This window comes from Ambystoma mexicanum, chromosome 1p, assembly GCF_040938575.1.
Source record: "Ambystoma mexicanum isolate Mex_15411 chromosome 1p, UKY_AmexF1_1, whole genome shotgun sequence".
NCBI classification, from domain to species: Eukaryota; Metazoa; Chordata; class Amphibia; order Caudata; family Ambystomatidae; genus Ambystoma; species Ambystoma mexicanum.
This window is the reverse complement of record NC_090921.1, coordinates 198,156,608-198,181,301: the sequence shown is the minus strand read 5'-3', so window position 1 is coordinate 198,181,301 and position 24,694 is coordinate 198,156,608. Positions and strand designations below refer to the sequence as shown.

General features: G+C 50.5%; 1 protein-coding gene across 1 annotated transcript in view; it reads left to right on the top strand.

Annotated features, from left to right (window-relative positions):
- Nucleotides 1-1,600: 1,600 nt before the first annotated feature.
- Nucleotides 1,601-24,694, top strand: part of LOC138467086 (vomeronasal type-2 receptor 1-like) — a 64,083-nt gene continuing 40,989 nt past the window's right edge. Inside the window, exons 1-3 of the mRNA XM_069607237.1 lie at nt 1,601-1,749; nt 1,912-2,875; nt 19,157-19,320. Of these exons, the coding sequence (XP_069463338.1) occupies nt 1,601-1,749; nt 1,912-2,875; nt 19,157-19,320 (1,277 nt within the window). The remainder of the gene's footprint in view (nt 1,750-1,911; nt 2,876-19,156; nt 19,321-24,694) is intronic.

Below are 24,694 nucleotides of genomic sequence, written 5' to 3'. Positions count from 1 at the left end.
CACAATGGCATTCAGACCTTTTAACCTTTACACAGACCCCTCATCTGTGGGCACCCGATGGCTGCTGCGGGTCCAGAAAGTTTGAAATGGCCATGTAATGCAACAACATCACAACACCCAGGAAAATGAGGTCACACCTCCTACTCAACGTGGGTGACGAAGTCCTACGCATCTTCAACTTGCTCGTCATCGGAGATGATTTAGACGTCTACCAGCTAGCAAAGGACGCTCTCACAGCCCATTTCATGCCACAACTAACCCAGACTACGAGACGTTCATTTTCTGCACCACCATCCAGCTAGTAGAGGAAATGCTCGACGCATATCACACGAGACTCAGAAAACTCACGCTCTCATGTGAGATTGACAACGTCGAAAAATAGATCAGACGCCAAGTCATCAATGGCAGGCACTCTGAAAAACTATGCAGGATGGTGTTGAGCGAAAAGGGCATCTCACTGGCCAGAATCCTTGAATACGGACGTCAGAGGGAACTATCACATACGAGGGCGGCACACATGAGCACCACCCTGCAGAAGCTCCAGCTAACACCGAGGACAACGACAATAGCGCAGATCACCGGCCGGCAACAATCAAGAGAAGACTCCAGCGATGCAAACAATCCATCTCGGTGGCAATGAAGAACCCCAAAGCCCGCCGAATGTGGATGGTGTGGAGGCATACGTCATGGAAGGTGAAACTGTCCAGCACAGGGAACCACGTGCGGAGCATGTGGCCAGAAGGATCACTACTCAAGAGTCTGCAGATCGTCAGAACCCGCAAAATGCCCCCCGCCACAACAAGAAAAAGGGGCCCAGAAGAAAAAGAAACAGGCCAATGCCCGCTGTGTCGAGACGGCCAACTCATCCACCGATGAAGAAGGTGATGGCGACGGCATCACAAAAAAAGAGACAGATAGTGGACAACTGAGAAGAGGGAGGAAACTCTACCTAGTTTCAGCACTTGACCACAGAGGCACAAAGTCGACAAAAAGGCAAAGAAGATGGAAATGCCTAGTAGCCATTCAAGTCCAAGAGACTCAATTGACAATCGACACCAGGGCATTGGTGAACGACATGCCGGCTACCATGTTCTGAAAGCTATGCTCCCCCCAGTCCTAAAGAAAACAGACATGCTTCTATTCAACTACGGGTACGAAACTCCATTACCAGTGGTAGGACGTCTTCGGACAACTCTCAGCAGAGGCGACCGAACAATACAATCCAAGGTGTATGTCGTTGACTCGGGCATCGAGTGCCTGCTGAGTGGGGATGCAGAGGAAGACCTAGAGTTGATACGTTTTGTCTGCAACATCACAGACCAATCAGACATTGCCAGCCTCCTTGACAAGCACCCAGTCCTCCTCAAAGGTATCGGATGCCTGAAAGGCAAACTCATCAAACTCCATATCAACAAATCAGTGCAGCCCCGAGCGGTGTGCCACAGACGGACACCTTTTCACATGAGAGACCTAGTCGAAAAGGAGCTGCATGAACTCGAGAAAGCCGGTATCATAGAGGAGGTTACTGGCTCGGTGGGTGTCACCCATGGTGGTGACTAAGAAGCCAAAACAACCGGGGAAGGTGAGGATCTGCATCAACATGCGCCTCCACAATGCAGCCATCAAGCGGGAACGGCACATCACCCCAACACTGGACGAAATCATCACAGACCTTACTGGATCAAAGGTGTTCTCCAAGATTGACCTCAATGCTGGAGACCATCAGGTGAAAATGCATCGGGACTCGAGGTACATCACGACGTGCTCCACGCACCTGGGTCTGCGCTGATACAAAAGACTGAGCTTCAGCATATCATCAGCGGCCGAAGTCTTTCAGCAAGCCATCCAGGAAGTGATACAGGGCATCCCGGGAGTACTCAATGTCAGTGATGACATTCTCATCCACGCCAGCGACAAGCAAGAACACATGCGTTGCCTCGAGATGGTTCTTAGCAGGCTGGTGGCCGCAGGGTTAACCATTCACAGGGAAAAGTATGAGTTCATGAAGGATGAAATCATCTTCTTCGGATACATGTTTAATGGCGCAGGAGTCTCAGCTGATCCACAAAAGGTCGCAGACATCAAGGAAGCCTCACCCCCAACATCACCTACTGAAGTATGCAGCTTCTTGGGGATCGTGATGTACTGCAGGAGATTTAACCCCAACCTGGCAACGATGTCCGAGCCACTCAGGGAACTCACGAAATCGAACATTAAATGGACCTGGGGCCCCAACTGCCAGGAGGCTTTCGAGCAGATCAAGACATCCCTATCGGCCGACACCACAATGGCGTACTGTGGCAATGGCACAATGGCAAAAGAACTATATGTTGACGGCAGCCCCGTCGGCCTCGGGGCGATCCTGGTCCAAGTGGCCCCGACAGGTGAGACCAAGCCGATTGCCTACATGTCCTGTGCTTTAACTCCCACTGAACAAAGGTACTCCCACATTGAGAACGAGGCCATTGCGGTACTGTGGGGCTACCGCCACTTTAACATATACCTGTATGGAGGAAAATTCAAAGCATACATGGACCACATGCCTCTCATTCCCATATTTACAGGATCCTCCTCACACCCCCCGGCAAGGATAGGGAAATGGTTGTTACACCTGCAACAGTACAAATTTGAACTGATATACCAACCTGGCACTAGCAACCCCGCAGACTTCCTATCCAGACACCCGAGAGCGGCCAAGCCAAGGGAAGTGAATGTGGCAGAGGAAACCGAGGAACACATCTGCCAGGTCGTCCACATGATGAAACCCAGAGCGATCAGCATCAAGGACATCATACAAGCTACCCAAGCTGACGCCTGTTGTGACCTCGTCAAGGACTTCATCATCTCCAGCGAATGGAAATCGTTTCTGCGAAACGTACACGCCCGAAGCCATAGACTTCCTCACGGGCATATTCCCGGTACGACAAGACCTCTCCGTCATCAAGTTAGGCCTCATACTAAGAGGAGCTCGGATTGTCATACGCGTAGGGCTTCAAGACAGAGTCATTGCTCTGGCCCACAAAGGTCACCAAGGCATGGTTAGGACCAAAGCCAGGATCAGACACAGAGTATGGTTGCCGCACATTGACACCAAGGTGGACAACTTATAACAGCATGCCTACTGAGTCAGATCACAAGCGCACCACTGAGCCCTGAACCCATACAAGCAGCAGAACGGGTGTCATCCAGATGGGATGTGATCAGCATACTTCTGCACGGTCCAGGAAGGCACGTACCTGTTAGTGGCAATCGACAACTACTCAAGATAACCTGAGGTGGAAATCGTGTCATCCACCTCTGCAGACATGGTGATGCCGGCTCTGGAGAAGATTTTCGCCACCCATGGCCTACCTCGCCGCATCCGGAGTGACGACGGGCCACCATTCCAAGGGGCGGAAATCAAGAAATACCTGGATGATCTGAACATTCAATATCACAACATCACGCCGAGATGGCCCCAAGCCAATGGAGACGTGGAGAGGTTCATGAGTACCCCAAGCCAATGGAGATGTGGAGAGATTCATGCGTACCCTCAACAAGGTGCTACGCTTTTCCCAGGCACACTCCAGCCCCTGGAGGGTGGACCTGTATCAATTCCTGAGGAACTACAGAGTGACACTCCACAGAACCACAGGGTTACCACCGGCAGATGTCATGTATGGGACAGTGATAAATTCATCAATTCCACACCACCCAAGCCGGGGCACAGATGCCTATGACAGTGAGCGCACTCACCAAAGAAGGATCACAGCGAATGAGCGCATGAGCACCAAGAGACATGCAAAGGAATCCAGACACCAAGTTGGTGATCAAGTGTTGGTGAAGAGGAACCCCTTGAAAACGAAACTGGACACCCAATATGACGTGACACCCTGGACCATAACTCAAAGGCGAGGAACCATGATAACGCCCACACGAGGGCAACGACAGATCACCAGGAACGCATCTTGGTTCAAGGGAGTGCCACGGCAAATGTTGACTGATGGTGACCAGCAGCCCTCGGAGGAAGCAGGGTCACTGCCGGAGGATGAGGACCAACAACCCGAGGAGGGGTCGACCGAGTAGCACAAGATAGACGGACTGCTAGAGGAACCGAGGGAGTCGTCTCCAAGTAAGGCAGCTGAGCTGCAACTGAACACGATTGGGGGGACAACCCCTAGATGTGGGCACTACTCACTAAGAACTGCACCGAGAGCCCCAGAAAAGTTAGGAGACTATGGCCCTCATTACGACCCTGGCGGAATTCGGAAAACGATGGCGGAAATGCAATACCGCCATCGAATAGCGCTCGGTGCGACTATGACCCGTCACCGCAAAGTACGAAGCCATTAGCGACACCGTAGTGAACGCCAACGCTAACTGCATCAAGCACGCGCGCGCGCGCCATGCCAAACCGTAAACACCACCATGGCGCAAGGGTACGCTAATTCCGACCCTAGCGGACATGTACCTAACGCCATCAAGCATGGCGGAATGTACCATTCCGCCATGGTGAGAAGTACGGCATCGCGAATCAACCGTAAACGGCCCCACTGAGTGCCTGTACACCGCTCCCTGCCCACAAAGTACAACTCCCCGTAGGTGCAATGAAGTCACAATGCAACCAGTGAAATGTACAAGTCACCCATGCATGCCAACGAACAAAAGAAACACAACAGGGGCCAATGGGAGCTGCAGGGCACAGATGGCACGAATACAGAAGCCATCCCAATGGACATGACCACAGTCCCCCACCAAGAAACGCACGCAAACACAGGCACCTGTGACCAGCAATATTCCGAAAATCACATCATTCCACCAGTCCACCTGGCTGACCGGCATCTGTTACACAAAACCCAATCCCCCGCCCCTGAGCATGACAACATTTAAACAGTCATATTGGCAGCCCCCATCCCTGACCTCACTGGGCTTCGTAGGCAAACGCGCCCAGTACAGTACCACGCAACTAAACTCCGAAGCTGGAACCCAATGCAGATCTCCTCACAATACATCGCTCCCCAAATAGGAATATGCCACATCACTTGCAAAGAAGAACGCTACACGGGCCAAATCAGAATAGAAATTTAATGCACAACAAAATCACCAAGCCCATACAGCCATTAGGCCATGAACTCCAAAACACATTTCACCATTGTGGGCTGCATCCGCAAGAAATGACCAGCCACTACTTGTGTGACGCCCTGTTCCATCATGGTACACAGAGCCACATTCACGTACGAAAAGGCAACATGGAAGTGCACAGAACCGCAGGGCCGTCCCAATGGGGAGGCACTAGTCCAGCTGAAAGGCCGAAATGTTGCTCCGAGCCACCAGTACTGCGTAAGGGCATGTGGCCCATTGGCGATCGTCCCATAAGATCGTAATGCTGCTCCACTGATTAACACGAAGCAGCAGGTGTCGGGAGTTAAAGCCATCTGCAGGAGTGGCATACAGATGGCAGTGGCAAAAGGGGAGGAGATACCTGTCAACCAAAAGAAAAGAAAAAGAACAGAATGGCCATCAGAACTACATTCCAACAACTCACTTCAATGATCACACTAAATCCACAGCCATATGCATGCTAGCCCACTCCAAAGGATCATCACCACCCCAAAACCACTTGCGACTCATAACTATCTATATCGAGGTGTAAACACCATCACAAACGAGTGTACCTGTGCATGCGTCTGTCAAAACAGAATCCATCAGATGGGATTGGTAACGTGCATGGACACAAGTGTCTGAGGGCGCGTCGAGACAGGGAGGGCTCAACAAGGCCAGATAGACGATGGTCCCACTATGGCAGCCCTGCATCACATAGCGCAGGGGAGGCGGATAGATTCCAAGAAGCCCTGTACATGGCAAACTCTGTATCAAATCACCTGCCCATGCATCCATTCATCATTCCCTCATCCCGGGATTAAAACGCCTGAATATTTACTCACATAACATTAGAAATATCCATTGAGTCTGTGCGTAATGCAGCCTGCAAAATCCACAGTGCCCCAGCCCGTAATTCCAGTGTAGTGAAGTAACATGTATTTGGGAACGTCCGGCCTCATCGTCCACATCGCTATTGCGCATCCCAAACCATTCATATCAATCATTGCATCCTCGCCATGGCCCCTGTCTCAAGGACATTGAACAATAGTACGTTATATTTGCAGTCAGACCTGTGGGCATTTCCTCGCCCCTAGCTGAGAACCGAAAGTGCTGCCCTTCGAATTCCTCATTTGCAACATCACGTCGAAGAGGCATCTGTGGCCGTTTGAAATCACTAATTAATCCATCGAGTGCGGCTGTGTGTGAAAATGGCAACTGCCTTCACCCACAAATGGGACGCCCCGCCCGTCGTTGCAACTCGGTACAGTGATGCATGAGGGCCCACCGTTACTCGAGTACTACGTTCCACTGACCCTTCACAAGTCTGTTCGCGACTGCACAGATAGTATGTGAAACAATGGGACCACAGCAGAATGAACATGTCAACCAATGTTACACGGCCATCGGGTACAAATACATGATTGCAATAGCAAGATGCCATTCCTCGAATTGCAGCGTTGTGTGCGGGACGTGCTCGGCCAAAGGGGAGAGCAGTTTGCACAGGTGGAATGAATCACCACAGGTGGAGGCCATACAGCCTGAAAACACATAAATTGCACACCCAGTCTCCTCCCACAACCACACCGAAATGCTACCAGCAGGACTCGCGATGTTGGCCCCGGGGGACCTGATAGCACTGCAAGTACTCCAACTCCAAGAAGAAGACGAACACCAACTACAACCGGCCGCACGGAGGAGACGCAGGAGGAGGAGGAGGCCAAGGCAGGGCCAGCAAGGGCCACCAGCACAGCCACTACCACCATGCAGGCAGCCCGCAATCCCACGCCTCTGAGCACATCCGTTCAACCTCACTGATGAGCAGATCCACACCCTCTACCGTTTGGACCGGGACACCATAGCCGCCATTGTGGACATGACACAGGCTGACCTTGTCAGCATGATAGATAGCCCAACCGCCATCCCACCCCTACTGAAGGTGGTGTCTGTACTCCACTTCCTGGCCACAGGCACCTACCAGCACACAGTCGGACAGTTGCATGGCATTTCTCAGCCACTGTTCTCACGGACACTATTGCAAGTGCTCGATGCCCTCCTGCAGCACGCAGACGACTACATCTCTCTACCACGCTCGGAGCAGGAAATTACAAACACAAAAGTGGGATTCCATGCACTTGCCGGCATACCGGGTTGCATTGGTGCCATCGACTGCACCCATGTGGAATTGGTCGTCCCACATGCCATGGAGGCCCAGTACCGCAACCGAAAACAATTTCATTCTCTGAATGTACAAATGGTGTGTGACGCCAACAGGATCATTACACATTGTTGTGCCCGATTCCCTGGATCAACCCATGATTCTATGGTCTTGAGGAACTCTACAATACCACGCTACATGGAGCGACACGCAGGGAACAGATCCTGGCTACTCGGTGAGTCTCATTTCATGCATGATGATGTGGGGTATGTGATGCGGCAATGACCTGGCAGGAAGGGGGGGGGGGTGCGTACGTAGCAATGGCATTCCTCAAAATACCTTTATTGTCCACATACAGGTGATGCCGGGTATCCACTGAAGAGATGGCTCCTCACACCAGTCCGGAACCCATGGGACCAGCATGAGGAGGACTACAACCATGCCCACTCACGTACCCGTGTAGTCATTGAACAGGCATTCGGCCTACTGAAGGGTCGTTTCCGCTGCCTCAGCAGGTCTGGCGGGGCACTCCTGTACCGCCATGTGAAGGTTGCAAAGATGGTGATGGCATGTGTCATGCTCCACAACATGTGCGTACGTAGAAATGTGCCCATGCCCCCTGACGCAGAACTGCAAGCACCTGATGATGGTCATGATGAGGGTGGGGATGTGGCAGCACCTCAAGGAGTCTGCGAGGCACCGGAGGGCCGTGACATTCGTCAGCATCTCATTGATGTATGCTTCTAGCACTCACGCCTGGTGGCTGATACATGGACACGGGACTCGTGGCACTGTGTGTGTCTGGGACATGCACAATATGGACTGTACGCCTATGATGGCCTAGTACACAAAGATCAATGTCCACACATCTCATTGGTTGATCGTGCACTGTTTATGGCATATGTGATATCATGTTGTACACCCTATCGACCCGCCACCCAAGTGAGCCCAACACACCCCCTCCACCCTCCTACCTCCCCCCCGAACACCAGTGTCCAAAGATGCTCATTGTCAGTGGGCAGTCGCTATTGCAAGCCCCCTCTGCGGGTATCAGGGGCACCCCTGCCTGTGGAGCGCAGGTTCCTCCCAGATCTACGTTGGGGGCTGCCCTGGACGGAACTTGCAACGGATGATGTCTCTGCCTGCTCACGTCCATGCATGTCCCTAAGAGTTTGCGAGAGCTCAGTGAGCACACGGCGCACTGCGGCAAGTTCGGCACATACGTCCTTGGACGTCGCATGCAGTTCCCCCCTCAGGCTCTCGGTGCTTCTCTCCATTTGGACTCCCAGGCTCTCGGTGCTACTCTCCATTTGTGCCCTTAGTGTCTCTGTACCTCTCTCCATTTCTGCCCTAAGTGTCTCAGTTGATGTTTCTATGTCTGCCTTAGTGCCCCCACATTCATCGGCATGGTCCTTGAGGAGCGTGGCCAGTTGCTGCTGTTGCACGATTAACTGGTCGAGGGACTGTTGCCTCTGCTGGGCCATGGCCATTTGCGGGGGTGTCACAGAGGGGCTGTTGACCTCATGTTGCCTTGCCACAGGGCTTGTGGGGGATGGCCAGTCGTCGTCTTGTGGGTGCCCCTGCGTGGTATCCTCATGTTGTACGGGATGGGACAGACAGGGGGATTGGGACAGGTCATGGATGGATCTGACTTCGACATCCCCGTCTTCTGTGTCGGAGCATGCTGCCATCAATGGGGTGTCACCTATGGTGCTGCTGCCACCAGAGGCAGTGTCTTCTGTGGCATCCGTTGGGGGGACCTGTGGTGGTGGTGGTGTGGGCATGCTGGCTGCTGGGGTGCCTGTTGATGTTCCCTCCTCTGTGCTGCCACCTGATTTGTGCTGCTGCCGTGTCTTGATGCGTGCAGCTGAGGTGGAGGGTCTTTGGCCGTTGGTCTTGGCCCTCTTTGCAGGTGTGCTGGTAGGGGTGTCCTGATGCTCGTCGTTTGGATCGGACCCTGTGGTGGAGTAAAGGAGGGCGAGGGTTATTAATGGGTCTGTGGGTATTGGAATGGCATTGTATCACATGCATTGGGGTGGTACCTGAGGGTGATTTGGGTCGGGGCCTTGGAGGTGCTTTCATTTGTGTGTGGAGTGAGGGTGCAGTTGTTTGGCAGCCTGCAGTTAGGGTGTGCCTGCTGCACGTGTAGTGCGTGTTTTAGGAGTTTTTAATTATTTATGTATTTATTGTGGGTTTTAACGTGCGCTATCAGGCCGATGTGTGTGGACGTTCTCCTGGACATGTGTTTCTGTTGCACTATGTGGACACATGGTACTTCACATGGATGGACTTTGTGGATTTGGCATTGTTTTATCTGGCCCACCTACCTGAATCTTCGGATGTCTGCACTCCTTTCTCCATCCCTCCGACTCCCTCTATGCTCTCCATTCCGATGGTGGAGGCACAGATTTCTTCCCAGGGGGTCAACTTGATGGGTGATTCAGGACCTCCCCCGGTGGCTGTGGCAATGTTGCGGTTGGCAGAGAGTATGCTGCGGACGCGTATCCGCAGGTCGTCCCATCGCTTTCGGCATTGCTGTGGGGTGCGGGGTGCGGTCCCCACCGCACTTACCCGCTGTGCCACCAGAGCCCATATGGCCTTCTTGTTTGCAAGTGCCGTCCTGGTCATTTGCGTGGAGAAGACGACGGCAGCATTCTCCTGGAGGGTCTCTGTTAGCACGGTGAGTTCCTCACGGGAGAAGTGGACCTGCCGCTTGCGGTCGCACGCTTTCTTCGCTACTTTTCCCATTTTTCTTGGTTTCGCTAGGGTGGATGACGGGTTGGGGTGTGTCTCAGGGTAGTGTTTTTGGTGGTTGTGTGGTTTTAGTGGTTTTATAGGTGTACGGCGGGATGTTTCCCGTTCCGGGCCCATGTTTTTACTTCCGTTTCCGTATATTTCCGGTCACCGTACTTTCCGGTAGGCGCACACTGCGGTGTCCGCTGTGATGGGTGGCGGTATTGCACCTAGGGCGCCGTACGGCGGCGGTGTGGGCCGTTTTGGGGTCATTTCCGCCATCGCGGACTTTGCACTTCCGCCATGCCGTGGTGCTCGTGCCCGATGGGTCGGAATGGGCCGCACTTTGCTCCTTCGTGCAATGGCGGAAACGCTATTTACGCTGTGGCGGTCCGGTCAGTCACTTTCCGCCAGGGTCGTAATGAGGGCCTATGAGTGGTAGGACTATAATGTGTGTTGGACTAGAATGAACAGTAGAGTTAAGTTGAATCAGTTTGGACATGATTGTATTTAGTGTGTTGTGTTTTAAGTTGTTGACAAAAAGGGAGAATGTTGTGTATGCCTCACGTCACCATGTTGCGGGACGTGAGGCACGTTGAATAAAAGCCCCGCCAAGACAGGGGCAGTTCCGGGCACACCACGAGCCACTGTGTGCGTCTCCTTTATTCATGCTCCGCAGCCAGGCCTCGGCCCGCAGAGCCCCATGTGTTTTCTCCCTCGCCGGCGCACCAGCAGGAGAAGCCATTACAACTGACAGTCCATGACCTGCTCTCACTATCATAAGTAAGCAGTGTACCGCTGTAATTATGTGTATTGCTATAAACAAACACATACAAAACATGTTAATCTAGTAAAAGCCTGGCTCGTTCTTACATGGAGACACTGTTTGCATCCTAATTTGTGTTTTAAAAATGCAAATCATGTGCAGATGTTCCTTTTACCATCCCCGGGTACTGCATATTTCCGGTTAGCGTGGACTGGTAGATAACTGATCCGAGACTGTTGCAATATTTGGACCTGCCATTTTGCATGCCATACCTGTGTGTCTCTGTAGCTCAAAATTCAGAGCATAAAGACATTTTAAACCATGCACCTGTTTTTCGATATCCCCCACCTACTTTTGCATATAAGTTGCGAAAACCGTGCCTTTGCTTTGGCATTGCAGAGATAAAGCAGTGGCTGGGGTTTGTTGAGCAGGACATGCTGGCAGTGTAGAGAAACATGTTGGCAGTGCACACCTAATGTTGCTGATGTTATTGTCTCTGACTCACTCTCTTGCAGGGAAGGGCTTGTTTGGGGTACTTGTGACTTAAGTGGTGTGGTATTTATGATGTTCTCTACAGGGTCATGTGTGGCAATTAGGGTCATGAATGCCTTATTGTTGGTGAACTGCAGACCAGGCTTCTCATGATGTTGTGTAAAACTTTCTTAAAAACCTATTTCCCTAAATGAAACTCATATAGCTGCTGGAGAAGCAATGGCCAGAGAGAAATGTCTTAGAAGAAAGCACATGATCTTCAAATCCAGGTCTCTCTGATTGAACATTAAAGGGTTCCATGTGTTAATATCCCCGCAAAAATATCGCCATACAAAAATATTGCCATATTTTTATGGCGATATTAAGGCATGGAACCTGCGTGGGACACCCCCGCAACCCCCATATTATTTTAAAGGGAGCGGGGAACAACCCTGCAACCCCTGCTTCCAAAACCCCAAACATAACCCCCACTAAAAATATCACCTATGGCTGTTCCCGACGACCATATACATGGCGATATTTTTGGTGGGGATAATATTACCTGATACCCATTAAAGCACCTTAACATGCACGTTTGTCATAACCTACTTAATTTGTGGGGGTATTTTCCAGGGCGCAGCCCTGGCCCTTATTTCTGAGAGGAGCACTTATTGTCTCAGTGTCTTATTGATTATGAAGTGATGATACCTAGAGCATCCATCAGCCCCGAAGAGCAAGTGTGAGCTGTAGCTGAACCCCAAATGTGTCAACACTGTGGGGAGCAGCCCGCCCACAGTGTCACATGCCTGCTAGAAAATAGTCATGCCCTGGCACTTATTTCCTTGCAAATTATGCAATAGTATACACTGAGCAAAAGGGTGGCCAGCACAGTTCATTTTCAACTACAGCTTGCAACCTTGGCTTGCACATCAAATCAAATCTTTCCTTCTCTCACCATATCTCTCTAACTTCACGTTCTTGCCATTTCCATCTATACAATATCTGTAAAGCACGCCCCTTCCTTACATTTCAAACATCCAAACTTCTAATCTCCTCTCTAATTTTCTCTGGACTATTATACTCTTCGTCCACCTTGTTTGGTGTTCCCAAGTCCTGCCTGGCCCCTATACATTTAGTTTTATTTCTTGAATGTGTCCGCTGTGTCTTCTTTCCCACCGCAACTATATCTCTTCGTCTCTTGCAACACTTCATTGGGTACCTTTTTACCCTCAAAAAGGTCCCTGACCATGCCCGCAACGTGGAGTATGCCCAGCTGAGGTGCCCCTCACCTTTCGTGGCCTCCCAACCATGGCACAGATGTAGTAGTGCCGGCACAGATCTAGTAGTGCCAATGGTAGGTGTACACAACAATTGTCCTGGGCAATTGGGGTGAAGGGGGTGGGATACTAGATGTTAACAGCACCTCTGTGTGCCTGCAAGGCTGTATGTGAAGTGATGGGTCACGCAATGCTCAGGTACCCCATAATTGCAGTAAAACCGTGCACGCAACCCCCGGTAGCTCACATGTGTGGAATTAACCTCCTGCAGTACGCGGTGGCACCCAGGGACACGAAAAACACGTATGCGTGGGACACGCGTGGGGCACGCAGGCTACTATGACCTTAAAAAAGGGTAAGCGATACACAGGGGGACCCGCAGTGGGAAAAATAGTGTGCGCGACTCACCGTCTGACTAGCGTGGTAATGAAAAACACACATAGCCAATACCCCCGCCAAAAGAAGAGATACGTACTTGATCCGCTGTGAAGTAGTGATGGCGCATGAAACAACCAGAAGTAGCAACACATGCGTCGGTCTCCACGAAAGGCACGTACAGTGAACTGCTGGCCCCGCTCACCTTTAACCCATGCCGAGGGAAACGCCTGCATGCGTCACGTCACTTACGCGCTTAGGCCCTTTCCTCGAATTACACGCATTAACATGCGGACGTGCTGTTTTTTCATGTGCTGAATCACTATGCACTTGTGCCAGGGAAATGCCCATGCGCATTATGTCACATACACGCTTACGCGCTAAGGGCCTTTCCTCGAATTACACGCTGATGTGCTGTTTTTTCATGGGCCAAATCACTCTGTATCAAGCTGGCCACGCGAAAACACACAGAAGACCACGCTCCTGCCCAAAGGCCATTTTCCTGCTCCCCAGAGCCCCAAGCCAACTCCCACCAGCCATCTGCTGCTGCCTGTTGCCTGCTGGCCACGTGCCCTGCTATTTGGTGCCTACACGTCAGCCATCTGCAGGGGTCCAGTTGCTGTGACCACCCCTGCAGGAACAGAAGACTCCCGACTGAAGTTCCATTGCTCCACAGCCCAGCACCAGGACCCAGTTGCCATGTCGGGGGAAACACCATCGGAGACCACTGGCAACCCCCAGCCAAAGAGGCAGAGGGCTGCCAGCTTCTCAGCAGGAGAGGTTGGCATCCTGGTGGAGCAAGTCCTTGTGCATCATGATGCCCTCTTCGGAAGAACACAAGCCGACAAGGATGGATGGAGAAGGATCTGGACGGACATCGTGGTTGCCATCAACGCAGAGGTGGTGGCAACCCGCGACATACCACACGTCCATAAGCGCTGGCAGGACTTTCGGTCCAGGACCCTCAGGAAGGCCCGGCACCTCTTGGATGCAGCAGAGACAGAGGGGTGCCGGGTCCGCCTTACCGACGACCAGATGAGGGTCCTGGAACGCATATGCCCAGCGCTTCCCCTCCAGGTCCTTGAGAGGCAGACCCGTCCAGAGTCGAGCGGTAATGGTCCATGTGTACTGATTGGACGCAGTGCATGTTGAGGCATGCCAAGAGTGTGCAGCATTTACATATGTCTCGAAAGGCCTATGTATGGATGTGTATGTGCAGGGACATGAGCCTGCCGCATGCGAGTCCAGTCATGTGTGATGCACAACAATGGTGTGTGTGTTCCAAAGCATGATGCACAAATGCACGTGGAGACACACACATGTTGGCATTTCTGTGTATGTACTATGCCATGGTTGGGGTGTGACACATGGATGCTGGTTCCACCTTCATGCACATGCACTGTGTGCATGTGCGTGTGTGTGTGTTTGACATGTGTGCAACTGTGATACGCCATGGATTCATGTGACACAGACATGTAGTGAGGCAATTGGCAGATGTGACATAGTTGCCTGTCATTGCACTGTGACAGGTGGTGGAGATGTACAGATACATGTCTGTCTGGTGGCATATGTGCATGTGTTTGGCACTCCCTGTGTTGCTTGTGACGTCTGGCTGACCTTTGGATGTTCATGCTGCTTTGTGTGTATGGATGCTGCTGCCTGTTGCACCATTCCTGTTAATTTGTGCATGTGTTTGGGTTCAAATGATTTGTGTGTTGGGGAGTGTGATGCCATCTGTGAAGTTTGACAATGCCACTCATGTGCAACTGTCATGTGTGTATATGAACACTGTGATCTGTCTATCCCTGTCTGCAGCGTCAACTGATGAAGAGGGTGGAGACGGTGCTGTGGAGCACAGTGGCAGGGATTCCACCGCTAGCCGGAGAGCAGGGCCCAGCTTCCCTCCCAGGTTGTCATCTCTTCAGGGAGTAAGGAGTCTGGTACCATGTCCATGGCCACAGCTGCTGAGGGTACGTCCAAGTGGCGGCGTTTGGAGGTGGGCCCCTCGGCAGCAGTAGGGGCAGCTGAGCCCCCACTGGGGCCTATGGAGGAAGATGGCACAGAGTCATCCAGGTTGGTGGGGGGTTTGGGTGAGGAGGAGGCTGCGAAAGGGCCATGTACGGGGCCTGGAGGGGGGATTTCACTGGGGCTAGTGGTGCAGTCCAGGGGCAGGGACAGGAGGCAGCACAGGTCACCGCAGAGGTGCCTGTGTGTAATCCTGTCCCTGATCCTGTGACTGCATCATTTGGCACCAGCAAGGATGCCTCCGTCCAGACCCGTTTTTCAGGGAGCGGATGCGCGTACAACAAAAGGCCTTCCTCTCCCTGCGGACATTGCAATCTGTGACTATATTGAGCCTCTCCTAGCAGGATTCTCATCAGGACAATGCACGTCATTTCGGATCCCTCATTAGCCACGTCGACCTACTACGACTGGGTTCATCCGTGTGCTGGAACTCCTTGCGACCCCCTCCTCAACTGAACACCCTATGCGCCAGTCATCGTCGGTGCCATCTTCCCGCCCAATTATCACCTGGGCCCCCTGTGGAGCTGCTCCTGAGCCAGTGGCCAGGCTGGTGGAGGCCACATCCCTGCCACAGTTGGGAGTCCGAGGTCCAGCAGGGGTGGCCACCCCACCAACTGGACCACAGCAGATAGAGGACGTACAGGCATCATCGAGCAGGGCAAGTGCACGACGGCCCCAGAGGATTCCATCAGCCTGGAGGCTGTAGAAGTGCCAGAGGCATTTGCATTGGAGGCAGCAGCAGGCTCAGGATGGGAGCGATGATGGCTCGGGCCATCAACATCACAGGGTACAGGCATCGGCCTGAGGGCAGGAGGACCCAGGCAGCGGTTGGGCCAGCAGATAGATGCAGAGCGGCAGCGGGCAGAGGAGGCACTGCTCACTATGGTCAGGGCGGAAAACTCCATGCGCAGTGCATTGAGGCGGGCAGAGTTCCTTGAGGCAACTCGCAGGGAGTTGGAAAAGGCCATGGCTGCATCTCTGCGAGACCTCGAGGCCAGGGAGGAGGCCCGAGTCCGGAACATCGACGTGGAGCTCGATGATGCCCTGGCCTGCAACATCAAAAAGTGAGCCGTAGGACTTGCCGCCGCCTTTGTACATAATTCTTTAGGGTTAGGTTTCCTTTGTTTTATATTTTTGTTTGGAGTTTATGGACATTGTCCACTTTATGTATATAGTTTTTTATTCATAGGACTTTTTTGTAGGTTTCCTTTTGTTTGTGGATCATGGACCCTTTGGACTTCCATTGTATATAGTTCTGGACTTGTACATACTTTCTTTCTTTGGACATCCCATGGATCTATGTTTTTGTACTTTATATGGACATTGGCAATGGACCACTTTTCTATTTTCCTTTTGTGGATTTTTGTTTTAGATTGGATTTATTTTTGTTTTGCTTTCATTATTTCTTTATTGAGATGAGTCAGGGCCTACTGGCAGGTTGCCGTCATTGGGGGTGGAGTGGGGGACATGAGTCGGGGCGTGCTGGCAGGTTGCCGTCACTGGGGGTGGGGTGGGGGACATGAGTCGGGGCCTGCTTGCAGGTTGCTGTCAGTGGGGGTGGGCCGGGGGACATGAATTGGGGCTCCCAAGTGCATGTTGCCATTTGGGCTGCCTGCGGGTCATGGTCTGGGGTGATGGGATGCCTGCGGGGCATGCCCAGGGTGGATGGGCTGCCTGCGGGACATGCCCAAGGGTGTAGGGTGGTCCCCTGTGGTGTGGGCTGCCTGCAGGGCACTGGGGGGCAAACCCGGGAGGCCCAACATTACTCCCCACGCAATCCGAAATACGCATACCACACTCGCTCTAGGCAAATCATGTGTAAAACTCCATGTGCATCCCCGGAATACACATAACCGGCTCGCGCCAGGCCAATCGCGTCTAAAAGTACATGCGCACCCCTCGGAATACACATACCCCACTCGCTCTAGGCCAATCGCGTGTAAAACTCCACGCGCACCCCCGGAATACACATACCCCGCTTGCGCCAGGCCAATCGCGTGAAAAAGTACCTGCGCACCCCTCGGAATACACGTACCCCACTCGCGCCAGGCCAATCGCATGTAAAACTCCATGCGCACCCCCAGTATACACGCAAGCAGCCCATCCACCCTGGGCATGCCCCGCAGGCAGCCCATCACCCCTGGGCATGCTGCACTGGCAGCCCATCCACCCTGGGCATGCCCCACAGGCAGTCCATCCACCCTGACCATGCCCTGCAGGCAGCCCATCACCCCTGGGCATGCCCCGCAGGCAGCCCTTCACCCCTGGGCATGCCCTGCAGGCAGCCCATCACCCCTGGGCATTCCTCGCAGGCAGACCATCACCCATTGGCATGCCTCCCAGGCATCCCTTCACCCCTGGGCATGCCTCACAGGCAGCCCTTCACCCCTGGGCATGCCCCGCAGGAAGCCCATCATCCCTGGGCATGCCCCGCAGGAAGTCCATCACCCTTGGCATGCCCTGCAGGCAGCCCATCACCCCTGGGCAGCCCTTCACTGCAAGCAGCCCTTCACCCCTGGGCATGCCCCACGGGCAGCCTATCACCCCTGGGCATGCCCCGCAGGCAGCCTGTCACCCCTGGGCATGCCCCGCAGGCAGCCCTTCACCCCTGGGCATACTCCGCAGGCAGCCTTCACCACAGAGGGGGACTTTTTCCACACGATTTCTCTGACGTGAGCGGGTTACGCGTATTCAGAGGGGTGCGCAGGGAGCTTTACATGCGGTTTCGCTGGTGCGAGCAGCGTATGCATATTCAGAGGGATGCGCGGGGAGTTTTACATGCAATTTCACTGGCACGTGAGGGCTGTGTGGCCTTTTAAGCAAGTTTTCATGGTTGGGGGCCTGTATACTGGTTTGTGCCATGTAGGGGATTTGTGCAATGTTTTTGGAGCACGGGCAGGGTGGGGGGCGTAACTGGCACTGCTGCTTATGGATATGAAAATCCATGAATACGCTGTGCGTCAAAATGAGTTTTGGCGCAGGCGGCTGGCGCAAACTGCTGCACGCGCTGTCTGTGCGCCAGCCGCGTGCGCCACTTCTGCGCATGATTCCATGAATTACACCCCCCACATGTCTCTTGCACAGTGAATCCAAGTGGACTGAATGGACCGGAGGGCAGACAGCATGGTCAGAGAGTCATCTGTATGTGACGAGAACAACACAGAAACCTAAGGGTATCTAGGCTTAACGTGGTACCTCTGCAGAGCTACCTTGCACTGGTACAGTTCAAATGCATTCACAAATTATATGTCATTCACACAGAATTCTGAGAATGCATCAAAACATTGAATGGTACAGACCACCTCCTGCTGCCTCTTTCCACTGTTGTGGACTAAACAGGGTCTCTGCAGTCCTTGCTTATTACAGCAGAGAGTAAAGCCAAACCACTCAGCACTACCTCTGTGGATGCCAATTAACCACATCACCAATTATTTTAGGCATAATCCAGTACTGCAATTATTCCTAATCTCCAACATACCTCCGGGATCAAGATTGATATAAAACAGATGCTTGCACTAACCTTGCCAGAGAGAACCCCATGTCACAAGCTAATGACAGCTAATGAGAGCATAGAAGAACTAAACTAGCGATTGATAAACTATAATGCTGAATCACTCTCACCTCTACTGCACCTCCACATGTCTGTTTCACCAGTGCCCAGACTACTCTAATTCTCTGATTAAAGAACTGTTACAGCACTACATCAGAACCACCCCAGCAAAGAGACGCCTGGAGTTCTGCAGCTCGGATTAACCACTTCCTTCAAGCATAGGAGAAACAGTGCATCGCCAGATTTGAGGCACTTATGCAACAGACATTTTCAGAAGTAATGTAGAATGCAGTCATGGGCAGTTCATTGCTGTGAAGATTGGCATATGCATGCCCAGCGGGAGGTGTGGCGTGGCAAAGATCTCTGCAATGCCACATTCTCTCTTGGATCAGGATTGTGCATGGACAATTTGATGTAGTGTTATAATGGATATCTTCTAACAACTGAGAAACAAATATATTATTAATGTCCAAATGAAGTAGAGGTGCATCCAGCAGCTCCATATTCTGGTGACGCGCGGCATGTTATCGCACCAGCTCCAGAAACTGCAGCCGTCCTATCAGCCAATGCATAACCATTGCTGTGTGCACTGCTCGCCAAAGGTCTCAGACCTCAAAATCAGACAAAGGATGTCTCTGCGGATGACCCGGTGGCCTCTCCTGCCCCGTGCACTGCATCTGTGCATGCTCGTGTCTTGCCTGATGCCAACTCTTGTTGGGCAGCCGCATGACGACATTTGCCAGCTGCGCATGCCCAGCGTGACCGGGAGCACCAGTAACGGGGATGTTCTCATTGGGGGAATCTTCCCCATTCACGCGGACCGAGTGTACCCTGTGGTCTCTTCTGTCCCCTTCAGAGAGGCGCCGGCCCCCATCACCTGCCAAGTGTAAGACATGTGTAAGACAAGTCCTTTAAAAGTTGCGTGCATGTTTAATTGATAAGAATCAATTACTAATGAGTAAGTACATTATTAATGATTGTATAAAATACACTTGGCTACTGACGCTGAGGTCATTTTGTGTCGGATCAGTCATTCGCCAGTCATTCGCCAGTCATTCACCAGTCATTCACCAGTGTCAAAGGAAGAATGCCACACAGTTTGCCAAACCGTTGTGAGCCCAAATGATCCCCTTTCAATGTGTATTATGTACTGCAGTGCATTCATTAAAGTTTAGTAGGACTAGCTTAGCGGCCATGGTCCAGATTCTCCAACATGAGCGCAAATGAAAGAGGAGGCGCATTTTTCTTTTGCGCTTCTTGCTCAAAGGTGAGATGCGCATTTCAGGAGGGGCTGGTCCGGAGCGCAAACATGCACTGTCCAGCCCATTTGCATGTATTAGTGCTGGAAGCATGCTCCTGACACTGTTTGACAGGCTCCCAGCGCGTGGGGGCCGCATTTCGTGAAGGGCCTGAAGAAATGTGCAGAAATGTGTACAACTACATGGAGACGAACGATTTTTCAAATTGTTTGAACATATCACAATAGGCCCTCAAAAGGTCTGTCATTGTGAAACGCACTTGCAGCAGTGGTTGCTCTCAACATGTCACATACCAGTGTGAAGAGAGCAACCCTGATACTAACATCTGCAAAGGGGTTGGGCAACACATTTTTGCTGCCACACTTCTCTCCCAGTAGAACATGCGCGGGTCACCTTTGAGAATAAGTTGACCTACATATTTCTGAAAATCAGGAATATAAAAATGGTGCATATATTTTTACGAATAGCGGCTCCTAAGTTTTTAAGAAGCAGCATCCTAAAATAAGGGAAAAAATATACATATTTAAAGTAAAAAATAAATAAAAAATCAGGGCAAATACGAAATAGAAAGAGGACAATAAGAAAGAATAATGCAAACAAACAATAGAGAAGGTTTATGTAAGAGCATGTAGGAGCCAAACGTGTGGTAATGGAGGATTCCCCTATTTAGAAAAAAAAAGGAAATGTATAATTCAAAAACAAAGAAAAATAATCCCAAAAGAAAGATCAGTGAGATGCCATTAGGTGAAACGACCCTAAAACATTTAGCTGTAAAGTCTTGCATTGAGGTGGCATTAACGTGAGATCTAATTCATTGTTAGCATTCTGAAAATATGTTTATTGCAGGGTTGTCAAACTCCAGGCCTGAGGGCTGCAAACCTGACAAGTTTTCAGGCTATCCCTCATGTATATTCATAAGAAACATTTGCATACATTTACAATCATTATATGCTAATTTATGTTGTGTATATTAATGAGGGGCATCCTGAAATTCTGACATGTTTCCGGCCCTCAGACCTGATGTTGGACAGCCCTGCTTTAGGGCAAGGAAATGCCACACATGTTATGTGAATTCTTAAGCTCTAACATGATTGAATGAATTAATGCAACGCCTATGAAACATGGCTCTGGGAAGTAAACTGCCTTAAGATGCTTCCTATATTAGAGGAATGGAGGCGAGACCTTAATGAAAAGATGGCTCTTAATGAATAGATTCGGAAAGTGAGGGGGTTGGCACAGGTGTGCATGTCTCTAGCAAGCATGCATCAGTATCACGATACACGGACATGCATTAGATAGATGGTAAATAATCTTAGAGAGGGGACACAGATATGGTGCTGCGGTGGGACATATTTTGCATCAGTCAGCCATCTGCTATCCATGGTTCAATCCATAGATGGCCTGCTTCCTTCATCTTGGAATTCGACTGTTGTTGATGCCTAGTTTAGTTTAGTTTAGTTTAGTTTTTTGTTGGGCACTTATACAGCAAATAAATTATTTTTCAAAGTGCTCATAGGGCAACAGGGAGGGGACATGAGATTGCAGTGCAAATAAAATATACAAGAAAATACAGTGGGGGAAAGGACAGCCAAACCTACTAAGCATTGTGAGTATTCAGAACATGCAAGTGCAGCTAGGAAGAGGGTAGTGAAGTAGGTGCTGTGGTGTCCGTGCTCGAGGGTGAGCCGCAGATGAAGTGCAAATAATGGTAAGTGCTGTGCGGTCAGGAGACGCGTTGGGTGGAAAAGTGCGTGTCTCCAGTGCAGAGGGTGCGCCAAGGCAAGTTCTGAAGGTAGAGAGATGCTGGGGAGATTGGGTGTGAGTGGTCAAGGGCCCCAAGGATGCAAAAGGGTCCAGGACACCAATCACAGCAACTATGAAATTAGCAGAGGCGGGAAGAAGGGAAGGAGGAGGAAAGTCTTGAGGTGCTTTCGGAATTTATGAAGGTCCAGCTCAAGATGCAGAGGGAGGGGGAGGCTGTTCCATTGTAGGGATCCAGCGGAGGAAAGAATACAACCTCCTGCTCTCTGTTTAGTGAAATACACAGGGAGTTGGTGCCAGAAGAACTTAGAGGTCTAGAAGGAGAGTATTTTGTAAGAGAGAGTTGCAGATAGTGTGTTCCCCGGCCCAGACAGCTTTGTGGATGATGCAGAGGGATTTGAATTTGATCCGTGCAGCAACCGTGAGCCAGTGGAGACTTTTTAGGGCAGGAGAGTTGCAGTCCCTAGGCTTAAGGCCAAGGATACGTCTTGCTGCTCTATTCTGGATTAGCTGAAGGGGTTGCAGAGTGGAAGAAGAAAGATTGAGGAGGCTGTTGCAATAGTCAAGCCTAGAGAGAACTAAGGCTCAGGAAACATTGAGTTTCTGGAGGAAAGTGAGAAATGGGAGAATGCCTTTGAGAAGGAAGAGTTGAAAGTTGGACTTCTTAGCAATGGCCTGAGTGTGAGGGAGGAAGGAGAGAGAGGGGTCAAAGATGACTCCAAAGTTTCTGGCTTCAGAAGAAGGAGCAAGGGGAGAGCCCAAGGTGGGAGGCTAGAGAGAAGGGAAGAAGGAGGGAGCCTAGATTGAGTTTGGTGTCAGCGTGTGAGATGCAGAGAAGGGGGCAGTTGCCCATCAACTTAATCAGGGGGTGCAGCTCTGATGAAAGACAGTGGGTTATTTTCTCAGCTACATAGAAGGTTGACAGGCGATTGAGTGAAAATTCCCCCAAAGTCATTGTGATTGGTCGGAGAGGTAGGCAGTGAAGCATGCAAAATAACATGTATAGGGATCTGCAACACCGAGAGGAAATCAATCCGAATTGTGATATCTATGATGTAAACGGCTGCTTTAAGTTCTAAATCATGTAGAAGATAAACATGGTCTATTCAGGGGTTTCCCCCCAGAATTTGTGCACATTTACTATGGACCCAAACCAATTCATCACTTCCTGGGTCAAGTTAAACAATTTTGTGCACATGTAATATATACATTACAAGGCATATCTTATCCTTTTTGCACTGGGTTTGTACTTAATCATTTATGTTAAAACAGATGGTATAACTTATTAGCACATTCCCATTTTCTATTACTCCACCCCTTCAGATTGATTTGCATGGATCCACTGAAGTGATATGTAAGAGTTAATGCTCAGACCATGCCACATGTTGGGCATATCCCTAGGTGATCAGTGGTACGAAGGAGTGCCACACCATAGTGGTTGGCTATGGTGACTGTCAAAGGTTTTCTTTCCACAAGGATGTTAATATATTCCTATTGGTGGTAAATTAGTATGTGTATAAACTGGCACTCTATACACTGTGGCCCTGATCCATGGAATATTGCATGGAAAATCAGGGATTTGCGTGCCGATCTGCGCGCAAATCCCTGTTCAGCGATTCATGGAACCGAATGCGCTGGACTACTCCGGCACTTGCGTGGATTCCGTGCAGGCCCGGCACATCTCTACAAGTGGAGGAGCACCTTGCGTGAGATCCTAGCAGAGTGTGGCACAGGCCTATGCAGCGACCGAAATAGGGGGCGGAACATGCAGAATGAGGAAGAACACGCAAAAATGTGGGAGTGTTAAGGGACGGTCCACGACCAAGCAAATGCACGCCCATACCAACGCAAATGTAAACGTATTCATGGATTTGAAATCAGAACGTTGCGTCGCAAAAAGAAAACACGTAAATACCAGGACTCATACGCCACATGATAGCAGGCATAAAGTCCATAGGCCCATAAGAAACAACGAGCGTGCAAAACACTGATCATATGGATGGCGGTACATACAATCGCATGGGTGGACGCAAGATACCAGCACTTTTAACTTGCATGCCCTCTGTAAGTTATGATCAGCAACTCGTAAATTGGGTTCAAACAAGTTGAGTGATGCTGATCGTAAATTGAGTGATGCTGATCGTAACTTGGGTGCATGCAAATTAATGGGTGATCGCATACAGTTCTCAGTGTTGCTGGATTTTCGGTGCAAAGGTTGTTGTGTGGTTTGCATGGTGGCGTGTTGTCGGCGTTCTGGCCGCGACTTGCGTATATGGTTAATTTGCGTGAACACTTCCATAAATAGGAAGAGCATGCAGAAATAATTATTTGCGCAGGCTCATGCAGAGTCGTACTCGGCGTGCAGGGTCTGCAGGTTCAATGCACCCTTTCCCATGAATCAGGCCCTTAGTCCAGAAGTGGCTTCATCTGTGTTATGCCTTCTCTGCAGGTGTGTAACCTTTGATGTAGTGCAGTACACAGTTACATTACGTGATGCTCAGTATGTCGACTCATTCCATTGTTGTATTCAAAACCACTACATAGGGCCTGATTTACAGACATGTTTTATAATGGTGCAATCCCATAGGAAAACGCTCTGTAACTCAGGCCCATAATGCCATGTTCTGATGTTTCCTATCTGTTTCCTTTCATAATGCCAATAAAAAGAGTTTTTTAGTATTTATTTTAAAAAAGGGAGAGCGTTGAGATTGAAGGAAAGCGAATACTGTTTGCCCATCTAATTGCCCATAAGCGAAGGATTGTTCAGGAATGAGGACATTAAAAATAGATTAAAGATTTCGTTTTTTCATTTATGGTTTTAAAAAAAATGGCCAAACATGTCGTCATTGTGAGATGTACACAAAGCATTTTTTTTTTAATGAATAAATCAGCCATAGAATAAAAAAAACAAAAAGATTTGGAGGCATTTCATGGAAGGTACCGATAACACTTTCATATTTTATTTTTTCTTGCAATCTTGGAGCAATATTACTAATAATGATAATGTATTAGGAAGATGGTGTGATCTTGGGGTGCTACATCACAATAACTAATGTTTTTAAAAAAATCGGAATTTCTGCTTTATATAGTTTTAAAACTATACCTCACTATAATAACAATCCACATAAAGATTCACCCTTCGTGTTCAGAAGGGCGGGAATGTATGCATATGTTGGCAACTTTGCACCTAACATGATGTGAGGTGTTTCATCTGAGGTGGAATAAAAAAAATACAGATCG